The 25,386-nt window shown below is 37.1% G+C and overlaps 1 protein-coding gene across 2 annotated transcripts in view; it reads left to right on the forward strand.

Moving 5' to 3' along the window:
* Positions 1 to 25,159, forward strand: part of SRBD1 (S1 RNA binding domain 1) — a 123,738-nt gene extending 98,579 nt beyond the window's left edge. Inside the window, exons 19-23 of one of the 2 annotated variants that reach the window (XM_063152061.1) lie at positions 6,575 to 6,681; positions 9,241 to 9,417; positions 11,193 to 11,345; positions 21,735 to 21,919; positions 24,192 to 25,159. In XM_063152061.1, the coding sequence (XP_063008131.1) occupies positions 6,575 to 6,681; positions 9,241 to 9,417; positions 11,193 to 11,345; positions 21,735 to 21,919; positions 24,192 to 24,481 (912 nt within the window). In that variant the 3' untranslated portion in view covers positions 24,482 to 25,159. The remainder of the gene's footprint in view (positions 1 to 6,574; positions 6,682 to 9,240; positions 9,418 to 11,192; positions 11,346 to 21,734; positions 21,920 to 24,191) is intronic. The other variant, XM_063152062.1, reaches the window with a different exon arrangement.
* Positions 25,160 to 25,386: the final 227 nt, after the last annotated feature.

The raw sequence follows: 25,386 nt of genomic DNA on the forward strand, positions 1-25,386 counted from the left end.
AAGGCTTTCCACCTGGAGTAATTTGGATTTTTGCCTTTGCTATTCATTGGCAAAAATGTCCCTCTGAAATCTCCAGGAATGATGTAGTTGATTACAATTGAAATTTGTATTGCTGCTCTTTAGTCACATAACAATAAGCATTGGAGAAAACTTGTACATGCTCTAGAAAGGGGAAGATGTTTTTGGATATACATAATTTTCTGCTAACTTGTTCATGTCACAGGAGCTAATTTAGAAATAAGATGTGTCAGCAATGGGACTGAATTTGTGTAACAAGCTTGGCAGTATTACTGCTTCTTTTAGGACACAAGCACAAGTAAATATAAGATTAATTCCAGCAATTTGCAAGTGACTCAAAGCATTTACATTATAAACTGGTGCATTTTTGGTTTCTTACTTTTTTGAAATGTTAGAGCTGAAAGACTTTGGTTTTGTTTTTAATATTTTCTTTGAAAATCTAAATCCTTTTCTTTCTCCTGGGATATTTCAGTAATAGCAATATGCTGTTAAAATAAACAGAATTTGGAGTTTTGAAACAAGAAATGAATCAGAGTTAAGTACATAGGATAACAATTTATCCTATAACAATATAACATTTGGAGAAACCACAAATAATCTTCAAAAGAAATTCAAAAGAAGTTAGATCCTTTTATCAAACATCAGATGGATAAGCTTGTTTTCTGAGACTCTAACTGCAAGAGATTTTCCAGAGGACATAGAGATGAAAACCCCAATTCTGAACTGTCCAACTTTTCCACCTGATGTGTAAGGTATATTTTTAAATTTTTTTCTGTTTCTGGACATGAAAAGGTGCTTCTCCTTAGACTATTTCTGTTACTTTAGTCCTGCTGTACTTAAGGGTTTGTCATGAATGCATTTTACTTTTGTGGCCTAACAAGCATTTAAAATGAAGCTGATTGTATATAGGTTACAGCACTAGTAATATTTTTCCATTTTTTAAATTTTGAAACACATTGCCATGGATTGAATCTCTGTAAAATAATATATTTTTGAACTTTGCTTAGTATGTGTTGTCCCACCTAATTTCTCTTTCAGTAAAAGTCATTCAGTTTGCACAGCTATGCCACTCTTTAAAGAAAAAAATAGTAGTTTTCAAGAAGCATGTTGACTGGTTGCACATGCCAATATTAAAATTCATGGATGCAGAAGTTAATAGTAGGTACCAACAAAATAGTGTTTTATGACGTGTTAGAAGTCTTTCAGGACTCAATCTGACAGAAAAAAAAAATATTAAATTGTATTTACTTAATTGAAGGCTGACTTTTGGATTCAAAGGACAAGTGAGGTATAACTTGATCAAAACCCAAAATAGTTTGTCTGGCACACAGCTCAGTCTTATTTAAACTGAATATTGATCTTGTTATAGTACTGTAATTCTGAGCCTGGGTCAACAACCTGCAGGTTGCTGCTCAGACTTGGGAACTCGTCCCCTCCCCACTGCCTTCTAACCAGCATCATTAGGTCATGTCTGCACTGCATTTGTAGGCTCTGCAGGGTACAAATAATTCCTGCTTGACTGTTGGAAGGTGCCTTGCTTGGCTCTTGGGTGTTTTAAAGTAATAATGAGGACAGGCTGATTGTGTCGATTTCCACTAATGTTTGTAAATGGAAAACAATTATTTCAGAATTGCTGTGTGTTGCAGTAGAATTTTTGGTTGTTGGAATTTGTCTTTCAGATACATATGCAATCATACCATCCTTTGTGAATTGATTTTATAAATGTTACCAAATGCATTTTAATTATGTGTATTATTTTTAGTGGAGGTTTAGTATTGTGGGGTTTTTTGGAGTTGCCAGAGGTAAAGAGCTTGGAGTTGTAATTTTCTTGCAAGCAAACGCTGCCCATTCTAGTCTAATACTGGTAATCTAGTGTTGAGGCAAAGTTAGTGTACTGACCCACCATCCATGCTCATGCACATTGGCCAAGTGCAGCCTCCAGGCTTTGTGTGAGTGCTGGCTCGTTGACGTGATAAATTTGCCATGCTGATGACAAATGTATTTTTACAGTGTCTGTACTGTGCACTGAGCTGAGAGGCTGTTTAAAATACTGCCATCCTTTCGTGTACATCAACAGGTTTTTAAAACTGCAAAAGGGATTTCAGTTACAGTTGAGGGAGTACCATCTTAAGGAACAGATAGGTTTTTAGTAATGTTAATTTTTTCCAGTGGGTGTTTGTAACTCTTGAAACTGAGTGAAACAAGAATCCTTGTTCTCTGCTGCCTACCATATGGCAAGAAAAAAAAGCTAAAGTATTGGGACGTAATGATAGAACTATCATGTGCAAAATGGACAGGTGTTCTTAAACACTATTCTTCAGGAGTAAACATTTTGTGCCATGATTGATGAAATTATATACAATGTAGTTATATTGATTGTTAGGGTTTTAAGTGTAGGTTTGCCTAATGGTTGTTTTGAAATGTGTGGGGTTTTTTTTCTGGTAATTTTAACAAGTTTGCCATGGACAAATCTGAGCACTAATTGTAACCAGAGATCTAAATAGCTGCCCTTGATTTTCTTCTATGTTCATGAATGTAAGTTATCTTTGGGATACTCTTTATAAAAATATTAGAGAAATGTAATGTTTTGAATTTCATTTACTGACTGACAGTTCTTTACTGTAGTGGTTTCAATTAAGCAAGTAATTTTTTGCATCTTCCATGGTTCACTTGGTAACTCCTTAGAAAACAAATACTGAAATATGGTTACAGTTCCTGACACTTCTTAGGACAGATAATTTCTATAGTCCTCCACACAAAAAGCTCAAACCAAACAAGTGTGTAAGTTCTTCCTAATACTATTTGTGAAGCAAGGTAGCTTTGTTTATCATCACTCTCCAGAAAACAAAAGTTTGCAGTTTTGCACTGGACATCCCACAGATTGTGGCAAGCCCTTTACTTCTGCTGGCCTTAGTTTCCATAAATTGGGAGTATCAATCCTTTTGGAGATCATCATATAAAATCAAGTCTTCTGCTTCAGATCTGCTATTACACTGAATATTTTAGTGGCAGCCATTTCTGAGTATCCTTTTAGTAAAACTAAAACTATATTTGGCCAGTAATTTCAAGATGATGTCTGAATGTCACACCAAAGGAAGCGTTGCTAGACATAGCTGGGATAGCACTTCGTGTGCTTGGCTCTGAGCTAAAAGACTACACTGAACAGTTTTAGCAGGGACACCCTCATTCATTGTGTTCAGAGTCAGTGCTATAGTGAAAGTGTTTTATTTAGAAGGATATGCAGGTAATCAGCTGATGCAGTGATCAGTGGTGTGTGGAGGGGTTGTCAGAGACCGTGCCACATCAAGTTCTGCATTACCTCGTTTTGGAAGCAGCCTGGCATTTTAGACTTGTGCTCTACTAGTTCGAGTTTTATTCTGGTGCACTTAATGCAACAGTTCATCATTCTTTACAAACCTGCTGTAGGGAGTGAGGAGTGGGATATGTGTGTGCTTCTGGTGTCTGACTCATTTGATACCACCCCAGTGCATATAAATAGTGCACAGAAGTGTATAGCATTATCTAGCCTCTGATATTTGAGAAGATCAGTGAATCTGTTGGAAGATTGGAAAACACACTGTACTTTAAACCTTTCTGAAGTGTAACCTTTGGGTAGTAGGCAGTCTTGGCAGTAGTATTGAGATAATAATGTTTTTAACTACTTTTAGAAACCAAATGTGTAACACTTCTTTGTGCCTTCTTTTAGTGTAAAAATTCCTTCATTATAGCCAAAGAAAGATGGTCAGGAGCTGCATCTTGGGAGGCAGGTTTGCCATCTGGAAGGCTTCCTGACTTTTACAACTTAACATCATTCACTTGCTAAATGTACCTTACTTCAGTGAGGTAGTGGTAGCTTAGGGATTGTTTTTATGCTCATCCTGTTCTGTCACATCTGCCTGTTCACTTTATCTGTGCCTTCACATATGTGCTGTCATGTCCGTTCCAAGTCACGTGACTTTTACTTGTTGCAGCAGTAAAAACAACTGGTGAATGTCTTGTTTGGGTTTTTAAATTATGACTGTCAAACAGAAATAAAGTTAAGATGCAAGTAATCTTTGAGAGACCTGAGAACTTTTTGTCTTCTTGGCAAGACAAAGAGGCAGTTAAGTACTATAGTTTTTTTCAAGAGGTGTGTTTTGTATTTCATGAATTTTACAGAAACTTTTGGAATCACAAACTCAGGTCTTTACATAAATACCAATGGTGCCTTTGAAAATGAGGTTCTGTGAGCACTGGCGTTTCTTCCATTAACACAGATATTTTAGAATGCATAGCTTTTGATTGTGATAGATCCTTTCCTTGATTTTTGGGGAATACAGTAGACAGAATTCCTATCAAGGTTCACTTTCTGTAGGCTGGAAGTAAAGCTTCTCCTGAATCAAGTCTCTTCCCAAGAGCTCCTTAGAAAGCTTCAACCAGATTAATGGATTTCCTTCTTTGCTACCTCCTGTGCTAGAAGGCATTGTGGAGGCAGTGACTGTTTTGAGTCATGTTGTTCCTGCTGAAGAATCATCATCATTATCTTAAAGAATGTATCTGAAACTTGAGGAAGCAGCAACTTGACAACATGGCAGCTTCCCTTTGCCATGGACTCTATATTCAGACCAGTTGTCTAGAACAAGATGGTTTTTTCAAGGAGGCCAAGAACTGCTGCAGTTAATAGAAGTTGTTAATGTAACTTGTGAAACTGTATCATAATCAACTTGCAAGTACCTGTGATTCAGAAGCCTTCCCTAAGAGCAGAAGGAAGTTGCCTTCTGCATCTTTTTTCTCCTTATGCCTTCCTTCATCATAATGAAAAAAACCTTTTAAATTAGAATCTTTATCTTCCAGTGAATCTCAAATAAAGCATTTAGTGAAAAACCTAGCCCGTATTTGGCAGCTATACTTGGTAAAGAAGAGAAGATGTGGGTGTTCTTTCTGGACATTTAATTTTTGTTCTTGTGCTGTGTTATATAAATGCATTTCTTGCATGAGTGTGCATGTAAGCTGGAAGCCTTCAGCTCTAGTATATTATGTGACTGATGTCAGGAGGAGGGGGGAATATATTCCTCATTAAGAGAAGCTACATCTTCAGTAAGTCAGAAAAATACAATGTAAGGAAACATAAGACTTCTTTTGACAGTGTGGGATTTTTTGTTTGTCTTTTTATTCAAAAAGAAGCTATTATGTTCCAGTAGCAATGCATTAGTAAGTAGAAACTGATGTTTGATCTGCCAAGTGTACAAGCAAGCTTTGTGGTTATGAGACGAAGGATGTGTGCAAATGCCAGGGCTTGTGCATGTACATGGTGTTTTGCATGCAAAATTAATATAGGAAGAGTCATATTGGCAAAATACGAGCTTTGTGTTTGTAAGTTACTTTATTCTATATCGCATCATGAAAATGCATCCCATTACCATCACCTGAAATAGGGAACTATTAAATGAATTGCCTGAAGTTTTACAACTGCCCCAGTTATTAACCACTGCTTAATGAACTACCAGCATTAGTAGATTGGGATTGATGCTATTGGCATGTTAAATTTAACCGTGAAATCTTTAAAAGATCTGAATGGCTTAGAACATAAAACAAAGTAATGGATGAAGCGTTTGGTGCCTTGGCTTGGATCCAGCTTGATGTCCTAAATGAATGCATCATGAAACCACAACAGATCAACCCAGATTTACATGAGTGATGCAGAAGAGCCCTGAAGCTAAGCCAACATAGTGATTGAATTAGCTCCTGCATTTAGAGAGGCTTCTCCCTCCAGGTCAGACTTCTAAGCACTGATGGGCTTGTGTGGGGAGCTCGCAGTTACAGGCTGAAGTATGCCTGCATTTGGGAGGAAAAGAAATCTTAGAGCTTGAGAACTTTTAACTTTGACAAGTGTGACTGATTTTTGTTTTAGGGGGAAAAGGGGGAAACACTGTGAACATTTCCATTACTGGTGCTTTGGTCAAGGACCTGCCAATCTTCCCAGAAATATCTCTTCAAAATTTGAAACATTTTGTTGCCATGGGGTTGATAAGTACCTTATGTGTTGCCCACCTTCATACAGTGCATGGCTTTTTCATTTAGTAAATAATAACTCTGCTGTAGTGTGATGCTCCTAAATGGGACTATTTTGCAAATATCTGTGTGTACTGGTGCAAAAGTACAGCATTTGTGATCTCTCCTCTACTTTATTTTTAATAAACTGATTTTATAGGTATGTCAGATTAAAGACAACACCTGGTGGATGGACCAGAAGCATTACTCCTTTTGAGTAATCATGTTTTAAGTAAAGTTTTATTTTTACAAGATGCAGGGAAATCAGGGAAATGGTTATTAAAGAGCAATACCGGGATGTGAAGTGTGTCTTTATTATAGAGATTTGTATCATAGCAAAGATGTTTCAAAGAGATATTGGGGGCATTTAAAATATATTCTACAATTCATATTTTTAACTGGTACCTTCATATAATATATTATTAAGTTCCAGCAGCTATTTTATTGATGTTAGTGCTATATGCAGTTCCTGTTTATGTACACTTCAATACTTCAGTAACCAGATATCTCTATTTTTGTTTCTTAGCATGATGTATCACAGACTTTGCTCAAAGCAACTCTTGACAGTGTGGTTGAAGAGTGTGTCAGCTTTGTAGGAGTTGATATTAACATCTGCTCAGAAATACTATTAAGGTGAGTGAAACATTTTCCTATTCCAGTAATTACATGGCTCTGGATCACAGAGTCTCTGTTTAGTCTGCCATCTGACTCAAGCTCAGCTGGAGCAAATGGCTCTTGTGTTAAACTTCCAATTACATAAAAATGACACAGTAAGACAGTATTTCACTGAATCATTAAGAGTCAGGTTTTAAGAATATGTGTGATTCTCCAGGGTAAAACTATGCTTCAGAGAAAGACAGATATGTAAAAATTTTTAGCCAACACTGCAATTTTAAAAAAATGTGATATAAGTAATACGTATTTTTACATGGAGAAAGGTATTTTCAAATGTACTTTGTCTCTTAGAAGGTATTTTTATAGGTACTTCTAAGTGGAACAGGTTGTAAAACTTGGGCAAGGAAAGGAGACAAGTAAAGGTTTAAGGGGAAACTTGAAATATGTATCCCTTTTCACTGTTTGTTTTTTTTATTAAGTAGTTATGCCATGTTTACTTGAAGAATGTTCTGGACTTTATTTTTCAGGGTTAGAAACTAAAAGCTCATTCTCTCTTGAGTGTGTAGAATTCAGTATTGTTTAGACTCTCAGAAGAGTAAAAGTGCTGCTTTCATCCTGCATAGCAGGAGGGGAAGGAAAAGAATGTTCATAATGTTCTGTCCATATTCTTCTTCCCTAATATTACTGTCCATAATCAGTAATGAAAATTATATTGGGTGTGAAAGTTAGGAAAAATGCATTCTTGATATTTTAGTTTTTTAACCCCTTAGAATCTTTCTCAAAAACATATTTCTGTATTTTGTAAGAGACTCTTTTTCTATTCTTTTTGGTTTTCCACTTCCATGTTCTTTCTCTGCATGTCCAGCCCCCCTGCCCAGTGCCTGATTTCTTCTGTCTTACATGCTTTTGGGTTTAGATCAGCTTTTAGGAAGAAAGCAAGTGGAAGGTACCAAGGTACCTAAATGACAAATGAAGCTTTCATTCATAGAATCAACAGAACAGAATCATAGAATGAGCTGAGTCTGAAGGAACAGTTGTACTGTCCACTTCAGCAGGAAGCATCAGCCTGAGATGCTACTGTGCCCACACAAAACTGAATGTGGGGTAACCCTGTCCAGGGAGGGCTGCAGGTGGTAACCACATTGTGTAAGTATTTTGTGTGGTCTAATTAGCCTGGCTTACAATTGTTCAAGTCTGCTGTTCTGTGCAGATGCAGTCTGAAGTTTCCTTCAGACATCCAGTTTATCAGATTGTCACCCTAGCTAGATTGCAGCTGGAGCAGAGCTGTTTGTGGTTTCTGATGCATCAAATACACTTCTTGACACATAGTACACAAGGAGGGGATGACAGTGCTGCAGTATTTGCATTAATCTGCTGAGTATTGTGCTTGAAAGACTTGAGATCATCAGTGGAAAATTCTGTCCATTCTGTCAATACTGTGTAATGTTCCTTTGTCAGTATAAACAAGCTGGATTTCTCAATGTTTCTAAGAAACTTTGAAGAAAATTCCATTCCTAATGATTAATACTCTGTCTGTGGTTAAAGGTGTGTCCCTCTAATTTCATTCTGAGCTTTCATCAACTTTGAACTGTTTTTTTAACTTTTGCTTGAGCATGAGAATAATGGAAATATTTTTTCTTTTTTCCCCCTGACATTTTATGACTCTTGCTGGTTTTGCTGGTAGTGTTTTTCTGGAATCAGTTCATGCCATTCCACAAACAGGTCACTGCTGCTGCTGACTTAAAGCAAAGGCATCAGATAGATAGATAAAGCCTAGTGGGTGACATTTCCTTCACTAGTCCCGTGAGTAACTCCCCACGAGAGCTCTTCTCTTTCTTTTTACAATTAACATACTCCACACACAGAAAGTTATACTCACATGTGCATACAGAAAATGTGCTGCAAACCCACAGCTTCCTGAAGGAGCCTGACTAACCACTGTTGCAGTTCACAGGTAAGCTCTTGGCCAGGTCCAAGTTGCCCTCAGAACAAGTCATGCAGCCTGTTCCCAGCTGCTTTTTATTTCAGGAAGAGCTCAGAGAAAAGAAAAAAGCTTTGTGGATCACTTCAACTGCTTGAGGAAGGCAAGGTGCTCCCAGCCACTCTCCTTCTGGGTAGCAGACCTGAGCCCTTCATGTGCAAGGCAAGGTGTTTCAGTACCATTGGAAGGGCTGAGAGGGGGCTGTTCTTACAGGAACAATTTATCTATTCTGAACCCTCCTCCCAGACTGTTTCCTGAAGAGGGCAGCTGGGGGCAGGCCATAAGACATGACAAATTGAACTGGCATTACGGAAATAGCCAACAGATCATAAATTACATGGCCCTGGCTTACTTGTTAGGCATATACCGAACTGGATTGCTGCACTGAGTTTGCTTGACTTGAGTGGGTTCTTTCCACAGAACTATGATCCTTTTCAGACAATGCCTTTGGTCTGGGAGTCTATTTGCTAATTTCCTAGCAGTTTTAAAGTTTTATAAACCATATTTTCTGTAGGAATGTGTATGCTTGTAATGGGTAGCACTTGCAATAATGACTGTTCAATGGTGATAAAGGTTTTTTGTAAATTTTCTCTTAGACACATTGCAGGACTGAATACTAACAGGGCTAAAAATATAATTGAATGGCGAGAGAAGAACGGACCATTTATAAACCGAGAACAGCTCAAAGAAGTTAAAGGTTTGGGTCCCAAAACCTTCCAACAATGTGCTGGCTTCATCAGATTCAATCAAGAATATATAAAGACTTTTTGCAGGTAATAGAGATTTTAACTGTTCTGAATAAATTGTCTAAAATAGAATAAGAAGACTTCCTTCTCCCTTTTCTGCTTTGTATTCATGCTTGAGACTCAAGGAATCCTGGACCACTGGGTGCTCTGTGCTCTGAAAGACAACAAATTAACTTGTTAAAGTCCATGGTTGGAGATAGTTTTTCCCCTAAATTGTCATGGCTTGTTAGCCTAGTCCTCTAAGTCAGTTTTTGATAAATATGTAAGTTAAAGTAAAAATTGTGCCTCTGAGTAGGTAAAAAAAGTTTGTCGTGCAGCAGTGTTGTGATCTGAGATATTAAAACTTTAGTCTTGTTTTTCAGACATAATACAGAGATCTGTAAATTAACTAATTGAATATGGTAAAGATTATTCTGCAGAACTTAATGGTAGTAAACTAGTGCAGATTTTTGGAGTTTCAGTTTCATTAGCTGGAGAGAGGAAGTTGAGTATCTGCCTAGATTAAACTGTTTCTATATTATACTCCTGTGCCTAGCAAGTGTGATGTGACTGTCTTCTGTTTGAAATACAGAACCTTTGGAAAGGCTCCTGCGAGGCCTTTCCCCAAGTCCAATTTGTCAACAGTGCATCATCCTCCTCTGTCATCTCATTCCCTGATTCTGTACCAAGTCTTCTACTCTTTCAGCCATTCATAGTGCTCCTCTTGACCTTTCTACCACGGGAAATGCCCTTTCTAGCACAATGTCTCTTCTCCTGCCTTTTCTCATTTCTCTTTCCAAAATAAAGAACTAAGAAAGGGCATGGCATCCCCACACTTTTGCCATTGGCTTTTCTAAAAAAAAAAATATTTTCCTGGGAAGCAGACACTGTGTTTTAGCTAGGGGCAGTGCTCAGAAGCAATGCTGTATTCCCAGTTGCTGCTGGCGAAACAGCACACGCGTAACTTCCAGGCAGGACGTGGGCACATGGGGACTGGCTTTCTGCCCAGGTGGAAGGTGTACAGATTGGTTGCCCATCTGGCAGGGAGGCATAGGCTGCAGGCCAAATGGTGCTCACTGTAAGCACCAGAAGACCAAGAAATTGCTTCCAAAGCTCTCTATGATTGATAGGTCTCACCTTGTACAGATCTGTTCTAGGTTCTCTAGTTTGCAATACAACCAATGAAAAAAGGTTGATGGCTTTTTCCCCCCTCCAAATATTCATTGGTGAAATGTGAACATTGTTTTGGGAGTTTTTTAACCTTTCTGGAACACAATTCTGATGTTAGTCAGATTCTGTATAACCTGAGAAATAGATTTTAAGGCCAAAGTAAAGCTCTAACAGCACTGCCTCCACAACACTTCTTGTGAGTCCAGGTGGCATAACCAGAAGCTTTTAAAAATAACTTTGATGTTTCATTTTTATCCTTTCTAATCAATTTGACTTTAGATTGCTGTATGAAACAAATTTTGTGCCTTTTATGTGAAATTTAACAAATAGTGGTTATTTTTAAAATTGACATGGAAAGAGGAAAATATGTCTGCCTTTCTGCCAGCAGGTGATGAGTGGAGCCCAAAATGCCACTGCTAGTTTCAGGTCCTTCAATGCATTCTCTTTTGTCCTCCAAAAGCAGGAGCCACTTGTGATTTAGGAAAAAAAAGAAAGAGGCGTGTAAGGAGCGTTTACAGTACGAGTAATTTGATGTTCTGATAAATTTTTTTGTTTGAGGACTTCAGGGAAAAAAATATATTGGTTTTGTGTGTGGACACTGGACCAGGATCATCTTCATTGAAAGTGACATGTCCATTTTTGATTTCTGGCAGTAATAAGAAAAATGAACTTGGAAGTCGTGCACTTTTGACTAAAGCAGGTGCACTGGGTAAAAAGAAGAGTAAACTAACATCATGTGCCTCACAGCAGCCCAATCCTTTGGACCAAACTTGCATTCATCCAGAGTCTTACAACATTGCAATGAGGTAAGCGATGGGAAAGCTTTTGAACCATTGACACCATCAATTTTTAAAATGAAAGTACTGATTTTTCTGACAACAGCCTGCTCAGTCTTTTGAGACAGGAATATTTATATTGCTCTGAAGCTTTCACCCCTGTCTTCAAGAAGAAGGTATGCTTCAGATATATGTGAGCATGTGTCATTACTTTGGGCCTTTAAAATTAAATGTTGATATTGCAAGATCTAATTAAGATGTATAAAAAAGTTCCCAAATACACGAATAGTATGATTGTTTTACTAAGTGGCTAAAAGAAGAGAATGGCTTTTGTGTACGTCAGAAAAAAAATAATTAGGAATCCATGTGTGCCTCTGAAATATTGCTGTAAGCTGTGATCTTTTCTATCAGCATCCCTGGCTGAAATTGGACTCTGCTTTTCAGAAAACATCTCCAACCATAAATGGGCACATATTTATTTTTCAACTGAATTTTACTGAACAGGTTCTTTTCTTAAAAAGTACTGAAGCTAATTTCACTAGTAGCCAGTTGCTTTAAGGTTCTTATGATCTCTGTTGAGAATATTATGCCTGGACAAACAAACTTGTGCTTCCTGTTTTATAACCAAAACCATCTTTAAACCTCAAAGAGAGATGCAGAATTTCTGACTTCACAAAGCTTGACTTTCTTACCTAAAAATTCGTACAGGATATTGCATTTTTAGGACACTTTCCCTTCAGGGTGTACTCTGTTCTCTCCTCCTATCCTTAGGTCTCCATGTTTTCCTTCTGCTAGGCATGCAGTGAACTTTTGTTTCCATCCTCTCCCTGCCACAGTTGATCCTTCTTTGTGCTTGATTCTAGGACCCACTGTTCAATTTCCTGGTAGTCTATTGGAGTTGTGCAGTGTGTAGATAACTTTGGTCTCTCCTTTTCCATGACCATTCCCCTTTTTTCCTTACACATCAACATTTCTTGCAAAGTCCCTTCCCTGTGTAGCTCTGGGAAAAAAAACATCATTCAAGATCCTCATCTTAAAGATCTCTTGTATGGTAGGTGGATTTTAGGGTGTACAGCTTGATCACCCTAACTGAAAATTATTCAATGTAAGTCAGTCAATGTGAAAAACAAAAATGAATTGATTATTCAAAAATAATTTTGATTTTCAATATTGAATTTCATTCAGTTTAAATTTCAAGTACTCAATTTTTGTCTTTATTTTTCCAGCCCTGGTACACTAATAACATTGTTAGTAAAGTGTCACAATGCTACCTACCAGCCTTGCTTAAAGCCTGATGTGGACAGATTGCTTTAGATAGCAGAGAAGTACAAGCAGTTAATGGTGGAATACTACAGTAATTTCCCTACATAGAATATTTTCACAAGGGCTGGTCAGAAAATAAAGAATTGTGACTTTGTTTCCAAAGCAGCACAGGTGACTTTTATATATGAAGTCGTGAGTGGGATTATAGGGTAGAATTGACATAAAGCTGAAATTGTTTCATTTTCATAGGTAGCACATATCATATAATTGTGGTTTGAAATTTGACTGGGAACCCATCACTAGCACTATTTAACAAAAAACAGAATGAAAAAATGAATGAGCATGATTTTTACATCTCAGCCAAGACAGTGGTTTGAGTCCTAGGCTTGTGCATGTTTCAGTGAGGGGGCTGGCACCTATTGCACAGCCAGCACTGCTTAGAAGGTGCCTTGCTGAGCCTTAAAATGTGCACACCTTCACACTCAGACTTAGATTGGTTCTAAGCCAGTGCAGGAGTGTTACATGGCTGAAGACCGGTGTTAATCTATCTCATTATCTGTCTTTATAATGCAAGTATTTTACAGCAGATTTCCTGCAGTGCCATTTTCTATTCTCTGTTTCTCACCAAACACTTTGTCATCCTAGATAGAATTTTCAGATTAAGTATTTAGGTTTACATCCATCTATGACATCCAAATGCATGTCATTGATATTGCACCAAACAATATTTTGTTGTGGGTTTTTTTAATGCAAAAGAATAGAAGTTGATTACAAAGCAAATATAAAACAACAATTACAGTATCTGCTAATGAAACACCAAAACTAATAAGCATAGCATCTCTCTCTGTACTAATTGTATCAGTCTTTTCTTCATCCTTTTGGCTTTCTCTGTAGTCTACTTTTTACATTTATTGTACCTCTACACATGATGGGGGTAAAAAAATCTCCAGGTGCTTTCTGTGAATGTACTTTATGGACAGCAGTATCTCTATTTTTCTCTTGTTTCCTTGAAAGCATGTTAAATATGTAGGTGATAACTTTCATGATATAGATTGTATGACTGTGCAGCAACTTGATATCACAAAATGGTGTGGGGAAGAGGGCAAATATCTTTAATGTTTTTTCATGGCAAATAGCTGTTTTGAGAAAAGAAAATACAGCTCTGCAGCAAACTGACAAAAGCCAAGATGTGTAGTAATAAAAATTGACACTGGTGACATAAGGCCTAAATATAAACCAGACATCCTCCCCTCAAGCAACTAATGCTATAATTTAGTAATGATTATATATTTAAAACGACTTTTCAGAAAAAGCATATGAGCTGCTAAGTTTCTCAGAACTTATGAAAACAGCTTTCCAAACCTTTTTTCTTCCCTGAGTATGAATTAGGAAAAAATTTACTAGGAATTCAGACTGCCTGAAGGATTCAGTCCAAAGCTTATCAGGGCTGTTGGTGAGTTTTGCTGACAGGCGGTGGATGGGACTGGGCTTGCAATTCCTTTTTTGCTGAGCCTATGTTCATGAGAAAGCTTTTGAGAGCCTGAAGATCAAATCATGTTCGTGGTGTTGGTTGGAGGTTTCTTATGGAAATTGGCCAATATCTGAAAGTCTTTCTAGAATGCTAGAATTAAACTAGTTTCAAACCTAATTGATGATTCTTATAACTTAAAATGCCTGAGAAAAATTAACTGTTCGATGTAGGTTAGAATTGATATTTTATAGTAAAGTTTTTAAAATAATACATCCTAAAGAGTTCTGTGGTTCTAGTGCTATCAGAGCATTTATTCTTTTTCTGTGCTTACACTGACCTGTTAGGGAGTGTGTCAAGTTCACAGGTGGATCTGTCTTGCCAAAGGGCAGAATTGTCTTGAATATGACCAGATTTGATCAAAAATCCACTATTACCATGAAAATTAAAATGTATGGAATAGCTGCTACATAAGTTAATCATAAAGGCTTCCTCATGCAATGCCTACCACATCTTGCTATAGAAAGTAGTTTCTGAAAGTTTTATTGGATTAAAAGTTTTCATGGAAAATTGCATTTATTTTTAAATTAAATAAGATGATGATTTTTATCCACCGCTTATAGCCAAATTACCCAAAGGCAGCAGTCTACATTGCAGATTTATGACATGCAAAATTATCAGGTTTTAAAACAATGTTTTTGAGGGATAGAAATTTACCAAAATTTGAAACCACTAATTTTCTTTTTCAGGACTATTTTGTAGCTTGAAAAGCCAATCCATTAAAGAAAAATATGGTTAAAAGAATTACTCCCAAGCGGTGACTTCGGTTGCCAAACTTCAGGCTGGAGCCAGTTTTTAGGGCTGATTTAGAAAAATAGGGTTTTTATAATGGAAACACTGATGTAATCTTTACTACAGTGGCACAAATGGTGCTGGTATAATTGATTTATGACATTTAAGCATCGTAACTTAAAATCTGTACAATTTCTGTAAAATAATTGGAAAATATCCTACTAGTGATTTAACACGCTCTGCAGAAGACCAAAGCATTTTTGTTCATGGTTTCCACACTATCAAAGTTTGGCTTTGTTGTGTGCAGTGACCAAGCTTATGAACACCTCTAAATATTATGATTTGGAATTTCCAAAAAGCTAAATAAAAACCTCAAAACTTTATAGACAGCCCATTTTCCTGCAAAGCAGAACCATGTTTTAAGTTTTTGAAACGTCTATATGTGAAAACCAGTTTATAGTGGCAGAATCTTCTACATACAATTAATACAATATGTAGAGCATATCCAGTTTCTTGGTATGTGTTGTTAAAGAATTGGTAGGAAAACCAAGGAAACATTTAGGAAGTCCCCAGAAGTTAGAACCAGGTTATGCTTATAAACCAAAATGTTGGAAAGAAAATGCAGTGTTTTTTCTTTGTTCTATCAGTCTGCTGGGTGCAGTTGGTTTCATGTGACTGAATTTTAACATTTGCTGACTTTTTTATTTAAATCTCATTAAAATGCTTTTTGCAAAAGGTTGGCACTCAGAATGTGTGTTTGCTGCTCACAGATTGCAGCATCTGGCTGACAGGTTGTATTTTAGCCTGACCCAGAAATAAAAATTTCTGCCAATGTAAAAGATCTAAGGCTGTGGCTTAGAATAACAGAGGTAAGAATCTTCCTTGGCTAATTCCCCAGGTTTAGAACCTTGCCTGGTAGAGGCCAGTCCTGCTTACTGTGATTGGTTGTGCCTTAAGATAAGTTTTTGACATACTGGGCAGCATCACTTGGAGTGAAGATTCATGTCTTGCCATTCTCTCTGTATTGACAATGGTGCTTGATACCTTCAGCAGGAATTCAAAGTCCCAAGGGAATTCAGCAAGCACTCATTCATGGGCTTTTTCTTGACTGAAACAAAACACTTCCATTTGGTGCTGATTTCAGCAAGGTGTTTGTGTCAATAACAGTTTATATACCATTATAGGCCAGTCAGTCATATTTCAGATATCCCTGGTGTTTCTTGTACTCTGCATGGGTGGATGTAACAGCTGACCCCTAGTATCTCATTTGCTTTGCTGGTAAGCTGCATTTGCTGGCTTTGAAGGCAAGTACTGGCACATAAGAAAATGCAGAAGAAAAACTGTTGATGGGGCCACTAAAAGAAAGATTTTCCTCTTCTGCCCTTTATGCAACTGGAATTTTGTCCTTTGATAGCATTTCCAGCTTGCTGGCAGGCTGGCTTGCCTCTGTCCAGATCTCCTAGTTGTCCTGGAACAACTAAGGCAATGCTTAAGGGGAGTAGAAATCAGGGAGGGAATTATTACTTAGTATGGTATTTGAGCAATGAAAACTAGTTATTGTGTTCTATTTAATAATGCAGTCTACATGTGACTATTTTTACGGAGGATAGGAATTGTTACTGTGGTAGGAGGCCTTTCCTTACAAAGACATCAGAAATATCTTTTGTCCACTTGAATGAGACTGTACTTGCATGTACACACATGTGTGGGTATTCATGTTATTTAATGTGCCGACTAATACTTTAAGAAGTCTTACATTTGGGGGCTTTTTAGAAGAAACTTTAAAGAGTTAAACTCAGTCAATTAATGAAACTTTATGACCATTTCCAATAGCCAATGTACAGCCCTAATTACAGAGAACATTCGCAGAATTGTGGCCATTAAGTATTATAAATAACTGTTCATATTAATCACTTTAAAAAGGCCAATTCATTCACAGGTTTTACTACTAACTTAGCTGGATTTTTAGAGGCCATATTTTTGTAAGATATCTTGTCAGTAAACAGAAGACCAGAAAAAGCTTTCTCTGCCAACTGCCATCCAATAAAGACATTTTAAAATGTAAATGTGTTGTAAAATACAGTTAACAAGAATGATTAGAAGAACTTGGAAATAATGGAGAAATATGCTCCATTTACACTGTAAGTACTAGACCCATAAATCAAATGGTATTTTTAATTTGTGGAATTTTGGGGACTTACATAACTTCCCACTAGTTGCATTTAGAGAAAAATATTGGGCAAAACCCTCACAAGACCTTTTTAATGGAATTTTCTCCTTTAAGTGTAGTATACTAGTTCTTTGTGGATAACTAATCATGTTTCACTATTTTGTATCTCGGGTTGCACTCCAGTTACGTGATATATCAGTAGTCATGAGAGCAGCCAACAGCAGCGTGACTAATGGTATGGGGGTAAAGTGGCTATGCTGCAGTGGAACTGTGTCTGAATTTCTTTTCTCATTTAGAAACTCATTGTTTCTTAAAATTTGTAAGTTGAAAATATCATAGACTGCGTGCTTTCTGCATGCAATCAAATAATCTACATTGTTAATAATTCATGCATTTGAAGAAAAACATACTGGTTCGACAGCTTTGTCTGGCTGAACCACATAAGTAGTTTTAGACATATTTGAATCTTTAGCTATGTGTCCAGCAATAAATTACAGAAAGTAATGCACTAATACTGTCTGATACCTAGTCTTCATCAGTAATCAAAAACTGAGGATCCGTATTACTGGTGGCAACAAGAGCAGTCAACATCTGCGTTATACAAATACTGCTTTTGCACTTCCAAACATTACTAAAACATAAATGTCTGCATAATTTAAGTTTGTTACTGTCATAAATGTACGTTTTACCTAACAAAGTGCATGCTAATGCAGAGTTGTTTTGTTTTCAGAGTGGATATGCTGCTTTGCCATTAATTCATGTGTGTACTGTGACAAGATGTAATGGCGTATCATGTTGCTTTAATGTAATGAATCCAGTACTCCCAGCTCTTAAGTCGTGTTGCTGGAAACGGTTACATAAAACAGAAATGACTGTGACTAAAGCCCTTGCAAAGCTTTAGAACTCCTGCACATTATAAGAAGCTTTTCAGGGGGTGGTTAGAGTAACTTCTTTAAAATTTACTGTAGGCTTCCCTTGGTAAAATTTTTACTCTTTTCTGACTATTTTTTTGCATTCCAGTGAAATTTACATTATCTTTTAACCATTGCAAAGGTTAAGCTTTAATTTTGTGCAGATGTGTATGTTAAGTGAACATGATGTGCTTATTTGTTACATTTATACTACTTTTCTTTCTTTCTTTATCCGAATAAGATGGATGAAATTATGTATTAAATAAAACATCAGTCATTTATCCATGACCATTCTATGCAGGTCCTGTAAGACTTCAAAGAGATTGCTTTTAGAATGAAGGTGATTGCAAAGGTTTCTGAGTATTCTCTAAATCTCAAAACCGTAAAACTCAAAATTCTAAACTGTTAAATTTCACCCTGTTCTTCCTAAGACTCTGGAAACTCTTGATCTGAGTTGATGTACCTTGAGCAGTAAGTTCACCATTCATTCACATACTCAGCATTTGAAGAAGCAAGGATAATATGTCTTAGAGGAATGACCTCACTTCAGAAAAAAAATCTCATCTTCCCCATTTCTGTTAACTTGTCTTTAGGTTTTGTCTTTCTAGTAGACAAACATAGCACTTGAGCTACTGCAATGTATTATTTATTTCACATATGTAGCCAGGCAAATACTTTAAGGACTTTCATTTCTGCACAGATCATTCATGTTCTTATGTTCTGCAGCTGGAGCTGTTGTTTACAAATTGTGTGAGTGAGATATTTCAAGAATTGTAGTGAGATCGTTGAACATTAAGGTCAAAATATTTAAATTAAGTGAAACCTCTTTTTTCCCCCCATAGTTGTATCTGAGTGTTGCTACCAACTGCATCTGTCTTTTTTTTTTTCCTGATTTAGAAATACCTCGTGGAGGAAGCTGTTTTGTTGCTTTTTTAATAAGGAGAAAATAATTTTTTTTCTTAGCAATGACATTTTAAAATAGAAATTATCAGTATAATGCACCACTGTTCAGTCAGAGAGTTGTGCTGTTTTTTATTGCTTTTTTTTTTTTTTTTTAGTCTAAGTGCCCTCAGGCTATATTCATTTGAGCAAAAATGATACATTAAATATGTAATTAGATTGAACAGTATTTCTAAAACTGACTGCATCTGCAATCACTAAGAAGTTACTTTAATTTGGAAATACTTTATTACATGGATTTTATCAAAGCCTGTTCTAAAATGGTGAGAATTTCCAAAATACAAATAGTACTGTTTCTTATTGAGAATATTTCTTCTCTGCACATGTGCATGCTGGGTTTTGTTACAGTGCTCTGTTTTGCCTGTGATATACAACCATAATTCTGAAATATTCTTAAAAAAGGCCTGATTTTTACAGCATTGAAATTCTGTAGAAGTTGGTGGGACTTCTCATGTACTTAGACTTGGGCACATGTATAAACCTCATCTTCAGGTGGAGCCAAAATTTTCCTGCGAGCAGTAACCACAATAATAAGTTATTTACGCAATTGTAATTGATAAAATAGGACCCAAACCTACCACTCTTGCCTAGACAAGGAATTCTTTTTAATGCTTTGGGACAAGGAATCCTTTTTAATTTCAGATAAATGCTTTGAGAGGGAGGTGAGGAAGGAGCAGAGGGCAAAACACCTTTAGTGAATTGTGCTTGAGGGCTCAGGCACTTGGACTGTGTTCTGTTTGGTTTTATTTCCAGCCCTGTGCATATAACACCATTCATTCTGATTGCATTATCCACACATGTGACATCTTTGTATGTAACAGGGCTTTTTTTAATATGCACTGGTGGCTGTTTTGTGTGGTTGCACTTCTCAGTGGTGAAACCCACCCCATGATCAATTTACGAAGTCAATGTCCTTTTGTGAATTCCTAATGGTGAGAAAATGCTACTTGGACATACTCAAGCTGAGTTTCCATTTGAAGTGAAATAAAGCCAAGTACGTGAATGTCAGCAAACTTGTTTATAGGGGTGGGTGGTAAAGCATACATTATTTCGAAGGTTGAGTCATGAGCCTGGTTGGGTTTGTCATGTTACATCTGGCACGTCAGTCAAAGCTGGGACAGCTGCCGCCTGTCACTAGTGCTCTGATGGGGCATTGTCCAGTGTTAGCAGCCAGCAGCCCCCAGCAGTCTGGGGAGGAACACTTCATCTGGGCCTATTTTCAGCATTATCATTGCAACCACTTTTGGGGCTCCTTTGCAAAAGAGGGTGGTTTCGTTTCACAGAACATCTGATATTTTTCATAATCTGTTATTAGACAAAATATTCAAATAGTAGTGGTGAGGTTTGTTAGTTTACAGGGAAAAAAATTGCACTTGATATTATAGAACATTTGTTTTGCTGTATACTTTGCTTCCAAACCACCTTAAACTACTTTAAAAAGTGATGTCAAAAGTCATATGCTGTCAAAGCAAAATTCTGTAAATATGGAGAACACCAACATCCACGGTGTCGTCATTAATTTTCATCATGCATTGCCACATGAAAGATGTGTATGCACTAAAAGAATTAGTGGAAATTATATTTATCACTACCAAGTCCAAATCTCTTTGTTTGAGCTACCAGTACACTTAAGTCACTATGCTTGTACTTGAATTCAGTAAAGTGGAAGTTGTAACAGATGTCCTCCTTTAGCAAAATTCATGGACGTTTTTATGTGAAGCTTTGCCCTTATGCTCAAAGACGAATTTTGTGATTGACTGAAAGTCAGATATTCCTTTAATTATGTCTCTTCCATTTATATTTTGTCAAAAATAAATTCAGTTTTGTGTTTCAATCCATATAACTTCCTTTTGCTCACCACCTGAAATAATCTCAGTTGGTTCCTTGGGTTAAAAAGAGGAAAAACAACAAAAGAAAACATACTCTGGGTCTCATGACAAAAGAAATACTAGCCTCAGATTTTTGATAAAAATGCATCCCCTGCATGTATTTTGGCAGGGGAAAGGAGGTTGAGTACCAGGGGCTTTTGATTTCTTATAGAGCTGGAATGTCTTCCAACAAGTTCAGGGCATGAACCTGCTGGTCAGCTCTTCTTTTGAGACTTGTAGTTTACACTTGTGAAGCAGGAAAAAGGAATCTCTTTTAGCAATTTGGAAGGAATGTTTCATCAGACTCTGGAGGACAGGAACAATAATTCTACCTGCCTGCTGTTGTGGAGAACATGCAAAAGAATATTGTTCTTCCTGCCAACAATAAGGGGCATGATAAAGCAGAGTAGATGAGGCTCATTCATGATGAGATGCAGGTCGTGGCCGAGATCACATGTCAGGAAAAATTAATTGTTCTTAATCATGAAGTTCACAGACAAGAGAAGTGTTTCATGTAAAGTTTTTTTAAGTTGGGTTAAAGATTCTTAAATTAGTATTTTGAGTATTCATTGTTGCTTTGCTAAATGGCCATTCATTCTAATTTGAACACTAGTGACAATTACAACAACATTGTTATAGAACTCTCACTGATTTCTAGGAACTTTCATGGTAAAAGACATCTTTCAGTACTAAGGAAATTCAGTTTTATTGTGAAATAAAGTAATTGGTCTGAGAAGAGATTTTAATTGCATTTTATTATTTGCATCTAGTTTTGCAATCTGTTCCAGAAGATACATATATACAGATAGACTCTAAGTTTCCACTTGTGTCAGATCAGTGATGAGTTGAGAGGACATGCACTTGAGAAACTGTTCATATAGTTTATCAGAAGTTTTGTTCATGCATCAATATAAAAATAATAGAGCAAAGGTTCAGGTCCCACTAGAGGATGTTACAAATGTTTCTGTCTTTGTTTGAACTTCCTAGGTTTTTATCTCTCATTGGAGGAAATGCAAATGACATAGGAAAATCAGATATGCAGCAAAAAGTAAATGTAGTAATTCAAAAGGAAGGACTGGAAGGCACAGCCAAAAGGCTCAATACCACTGTGCACACACTGCAGCTGATCATTGATGGACTCACCCAGCCTGAAGGCTATGACATCCGAACAGGTAAACCTCGGTTTGGAAGGTTGTAATCTCAGTTTGGTTGTTCTACATACCAGCTTTAAAACAGCGCATTTTCTTCTTCTAAAATCAGTAGCAGATTTTCACGGACATGTAACTCCATTTCGTTTCTCAGTCAAGGTAAAGGCTATATCATAGTCAGATGTTTCTTTTCAGTTTTGTAGGTAAGTGTGAATCCTGTCTTAAATCATGGCATTTTCAGCCATAGGAAGGGGAGTTTTATGGCTGTTAACAAATGAAATAATTTCAATATGTTGACCTTCTACTGATTGAATCTGTGTTGGCTCTCCATCACAGAAGGAAATGCTGAGATGAAGGTGAAACAGTAGCAATAAACTTCTGTGGAGCAGTAGTGTGTAGTTCTGCACTTCTGTTGCCCTGGTTTCTGGGAGACCAGTGTAACTGAAGCACGTGGCTCATGACCTACCCTGGTTAAAACCTGCAGTGGTACTGAACAGTTTGAGGTAGAGGAAAACAAAGATGAAGTTAAACATTCTGGGGATGCTGTTGTGTAATGAAAATTACAGCTGGTTTCTCTTACAAGAGCGGGAGATAAAGGTAGACAGCAAAGATGAAGGTTTGTAATAATAAATAATAAACCTATGCTGAAAAACCAGCCAAACTAACATTTCTGTCCCCCTTTTTTAGTTCATGAATGGATTCCATGCTTATTTTTAAAATATTCCTCACTAGTGATCTTGAAAATGTGTATTTTCAATGTCTCAATTTCTTCTGGTAATCTCACATCTAAATTACAGTAGGATAGACTAATAACATAGGAAGACATAAAAGCAAAAGAGAGACTCTTCAATGGAAATATTCATTTTCTGCTGATCTAGGACATTCAATATTACTTTAGACAGAGTGTGGTTGGAGAACAGCCTAGTAGACTTATGTAGCTGTATGGATTTCTCCATCATGAGTTCTTCCCATGGGTCCCTTGCAGTTCTTCATGAGCTGCTCCGGCATAGGTCCCTTCCATGGAATGAAGTCTTTTAGAAACAGGCTTTCATTGTACCTTAATGAGGTCACAAGTCCTGACAGAATACCTGCTCTAGTGTGAGCTTTCAGGCATCCATCTGTTCTGGTGTAGGGCCCTCCATGAGCTGTAGGGGAATCTCAGGTCTGGCATCTGAAGCTCTTCCTCCTCCTTCCCTGGTCTGCCGAGCTGTTTCTGTCACATATGCTCGCTTCTCCCTCCTGGGCTGCAATTGCTGTTGCACGGGGAATTTTTTTAATTTTTACGATATTTTATCCCAGAGGCACTTACCACCATTGTTAATGGGCTTGACCTTGGACAGGAGTGGATCTATTGGATACAGGCAAAGCCACCACTCACAGTAGCCCACACACACACACCTACTGAAACATTGCCATGCAAAGCCAATGCAGATCCAGAGACTGATTAAATTCCAGTGCATTTTAGCTATAAACTTGTTCAGGCTGAATTTTATTTCTCAAAAGCAAACAGAGAAAAATTATTGCAATTCTGGTTTGGTGATGTTCCTTGTGGAAAATCTCAATCCTTATTATATCTTGGAAAGGTCTAACTATGGTAGAAAAAGATTGAAAGAGGAGTTATTGAGATGACTCAGAAGGGTTTTCTGCAGCAGCAGAAAATGGTAGGGAAATAAAAGAGTTTAAAAAAATCTATCTGTGCTCTTAAATACAGAATTTGAACGTTAATATCCCAGTATAATCCCTGCTTCTGATCATGCCTGTGTGATTTTCAAGTTGTTGGTGCAAAGCAGCACTGTGATGAAGCTCATGTGATGTCATGGTGCAGATGAGCAGCAAGCCTAAGAACAATGCCTTGCTGGCTTTTCTTTTAGTATGTGATGAAACTGAGTATTCATCTTCCTGTGAATTTGTAGCAATTTCTATAGGAATAGAATTTCATGTATGGCTGATGTAGTTTGAGTCACCTCAAGTGTTTTCTCCCTAGATCTGAGAAAATTTAAAGAATCTTTCAGTCACTGCCTACTAGACAACATGCTTCTGATCCCCTTATGTTAGTTTACACAAATTACACAAAATTCAGTATACTTACTCAATAATCTAAGTATTTTCAAGTGATTCACAAAACATAAGAAACAAGTTATCACAGGTGGGTCTTTATTTTAAAATGTACAGAAAGCAGTATTTGGGACCTAAGATCTACCTTGAGATGGCTTATTAATTAGAAATCATCTGGAAACAACTCTTAGAAACCCTTTTTCTCCAGATTCTTATTTGTGTTTCTTGTTTCCTGTAACAGATTTTGATAAACCTGACTTCAAGAGAAGCATAGTCTGCATGGAAGACTTAAGTGTTGGTGCTGTTTTGACTGGAAAAGTTGAAAATGCAACGCCATTTGGAGTTTTTGTTGATATTGGTGTGGGAAAAGCAGGTTTGATTCCAGTGCGAAGCATAACAGAAGCAAAACTCTCTAAAGTGAAGAAGAGAAGAAGCCTGGGCCTAGGTCCTGGAGAAAGAGTGGAAGTTAAAGTGCTTAATATTGATATTCCTCGCCTGAGGATAACATTGGATCTTATGCGTGTTTTATGAGAGGGGTTTCAGTAACTGAGCCTTGACTTTAAAGGATAAGTAATGTCAGCAAGGTTATGGAGAGTCAGGCATTTATTGAATGTTGAACACATTTTGAAACCTTCAGCGCCTTGCTTTTTTTTTTTTTTTTTTTTAGTTTAACAGTTTTACCACATTTCTTGTATCCTTTCTGTTAATAATTCTTGGAACACTTTTCTGGATTACCTCCAACCACTCTTGTTATTTTGTCTGCAGAGCAAATGAAGCTCCAGTGGGCTGTCAGACAGATCTCTTATCTGTTGTCTGTGCAAGATTTGCTGTCTTAATCTTCAGTTAGTATTGCACGAACAGATACATCTGTAGCTCCCCTCCCTAAAAACAACCATTCAGTTTGCCTGTTTTCTGGTTGACAGTCTAAAGGAAGGCTCCTAGTGGCAGAAAAAAAGGATCTTTTGAAGTTAAATGGTAATGATGTTGCATCAAAAGTCGACTGAGGAAAAGTATCTGCTAAAACTATTGATGGTTTAGAAATAGTTATCTTTAATTTATTTGACGTCTGTTTACCTGTATTATTTTTGTTTGTTCAATTATAATTTAACGTAGTTGGATGTACGTTGCAGTTTGAGGAACTTTGCTCAAAGGTGTCAAAAGACATTTGTGTTGTTCTATACTTCTGCAAAATAAAAACAGTTCTGTCCATCTTTTCTCGGTGTACTTGTTCTACAAGTAGTTTAACAGTCCTAGTTGTCTTTCATTCCAACACATGGTTAATCACCAACACTTTGAATGCTCATTGTTTCCTGCTAGGAGTGCCTAGCACAGGAGGTTTGTTTCTTCTAACTAGAGACTTCTTGATTTTGGTGGTGTTTCAAAGGATTTAACTCTTGAGCCAGGTTTGCAAAGGACGGGTATGCTGGAAGATTAGT

This window comes from Melospiza melodia, chromosome 3 (genome assembly GCF_035770615.1).
Source record: "Melospiza melodia melodia isolate bMelMel2 chromosome 3, bMelMel2.pri, whole genome shotgun sequence".
Classification (NCBI taxonomy): Eukaryota; Metazoa; Chordata; class Aves; order Passeriformes; family Passerellidae; genus Melospiza; species Melospiza melodia.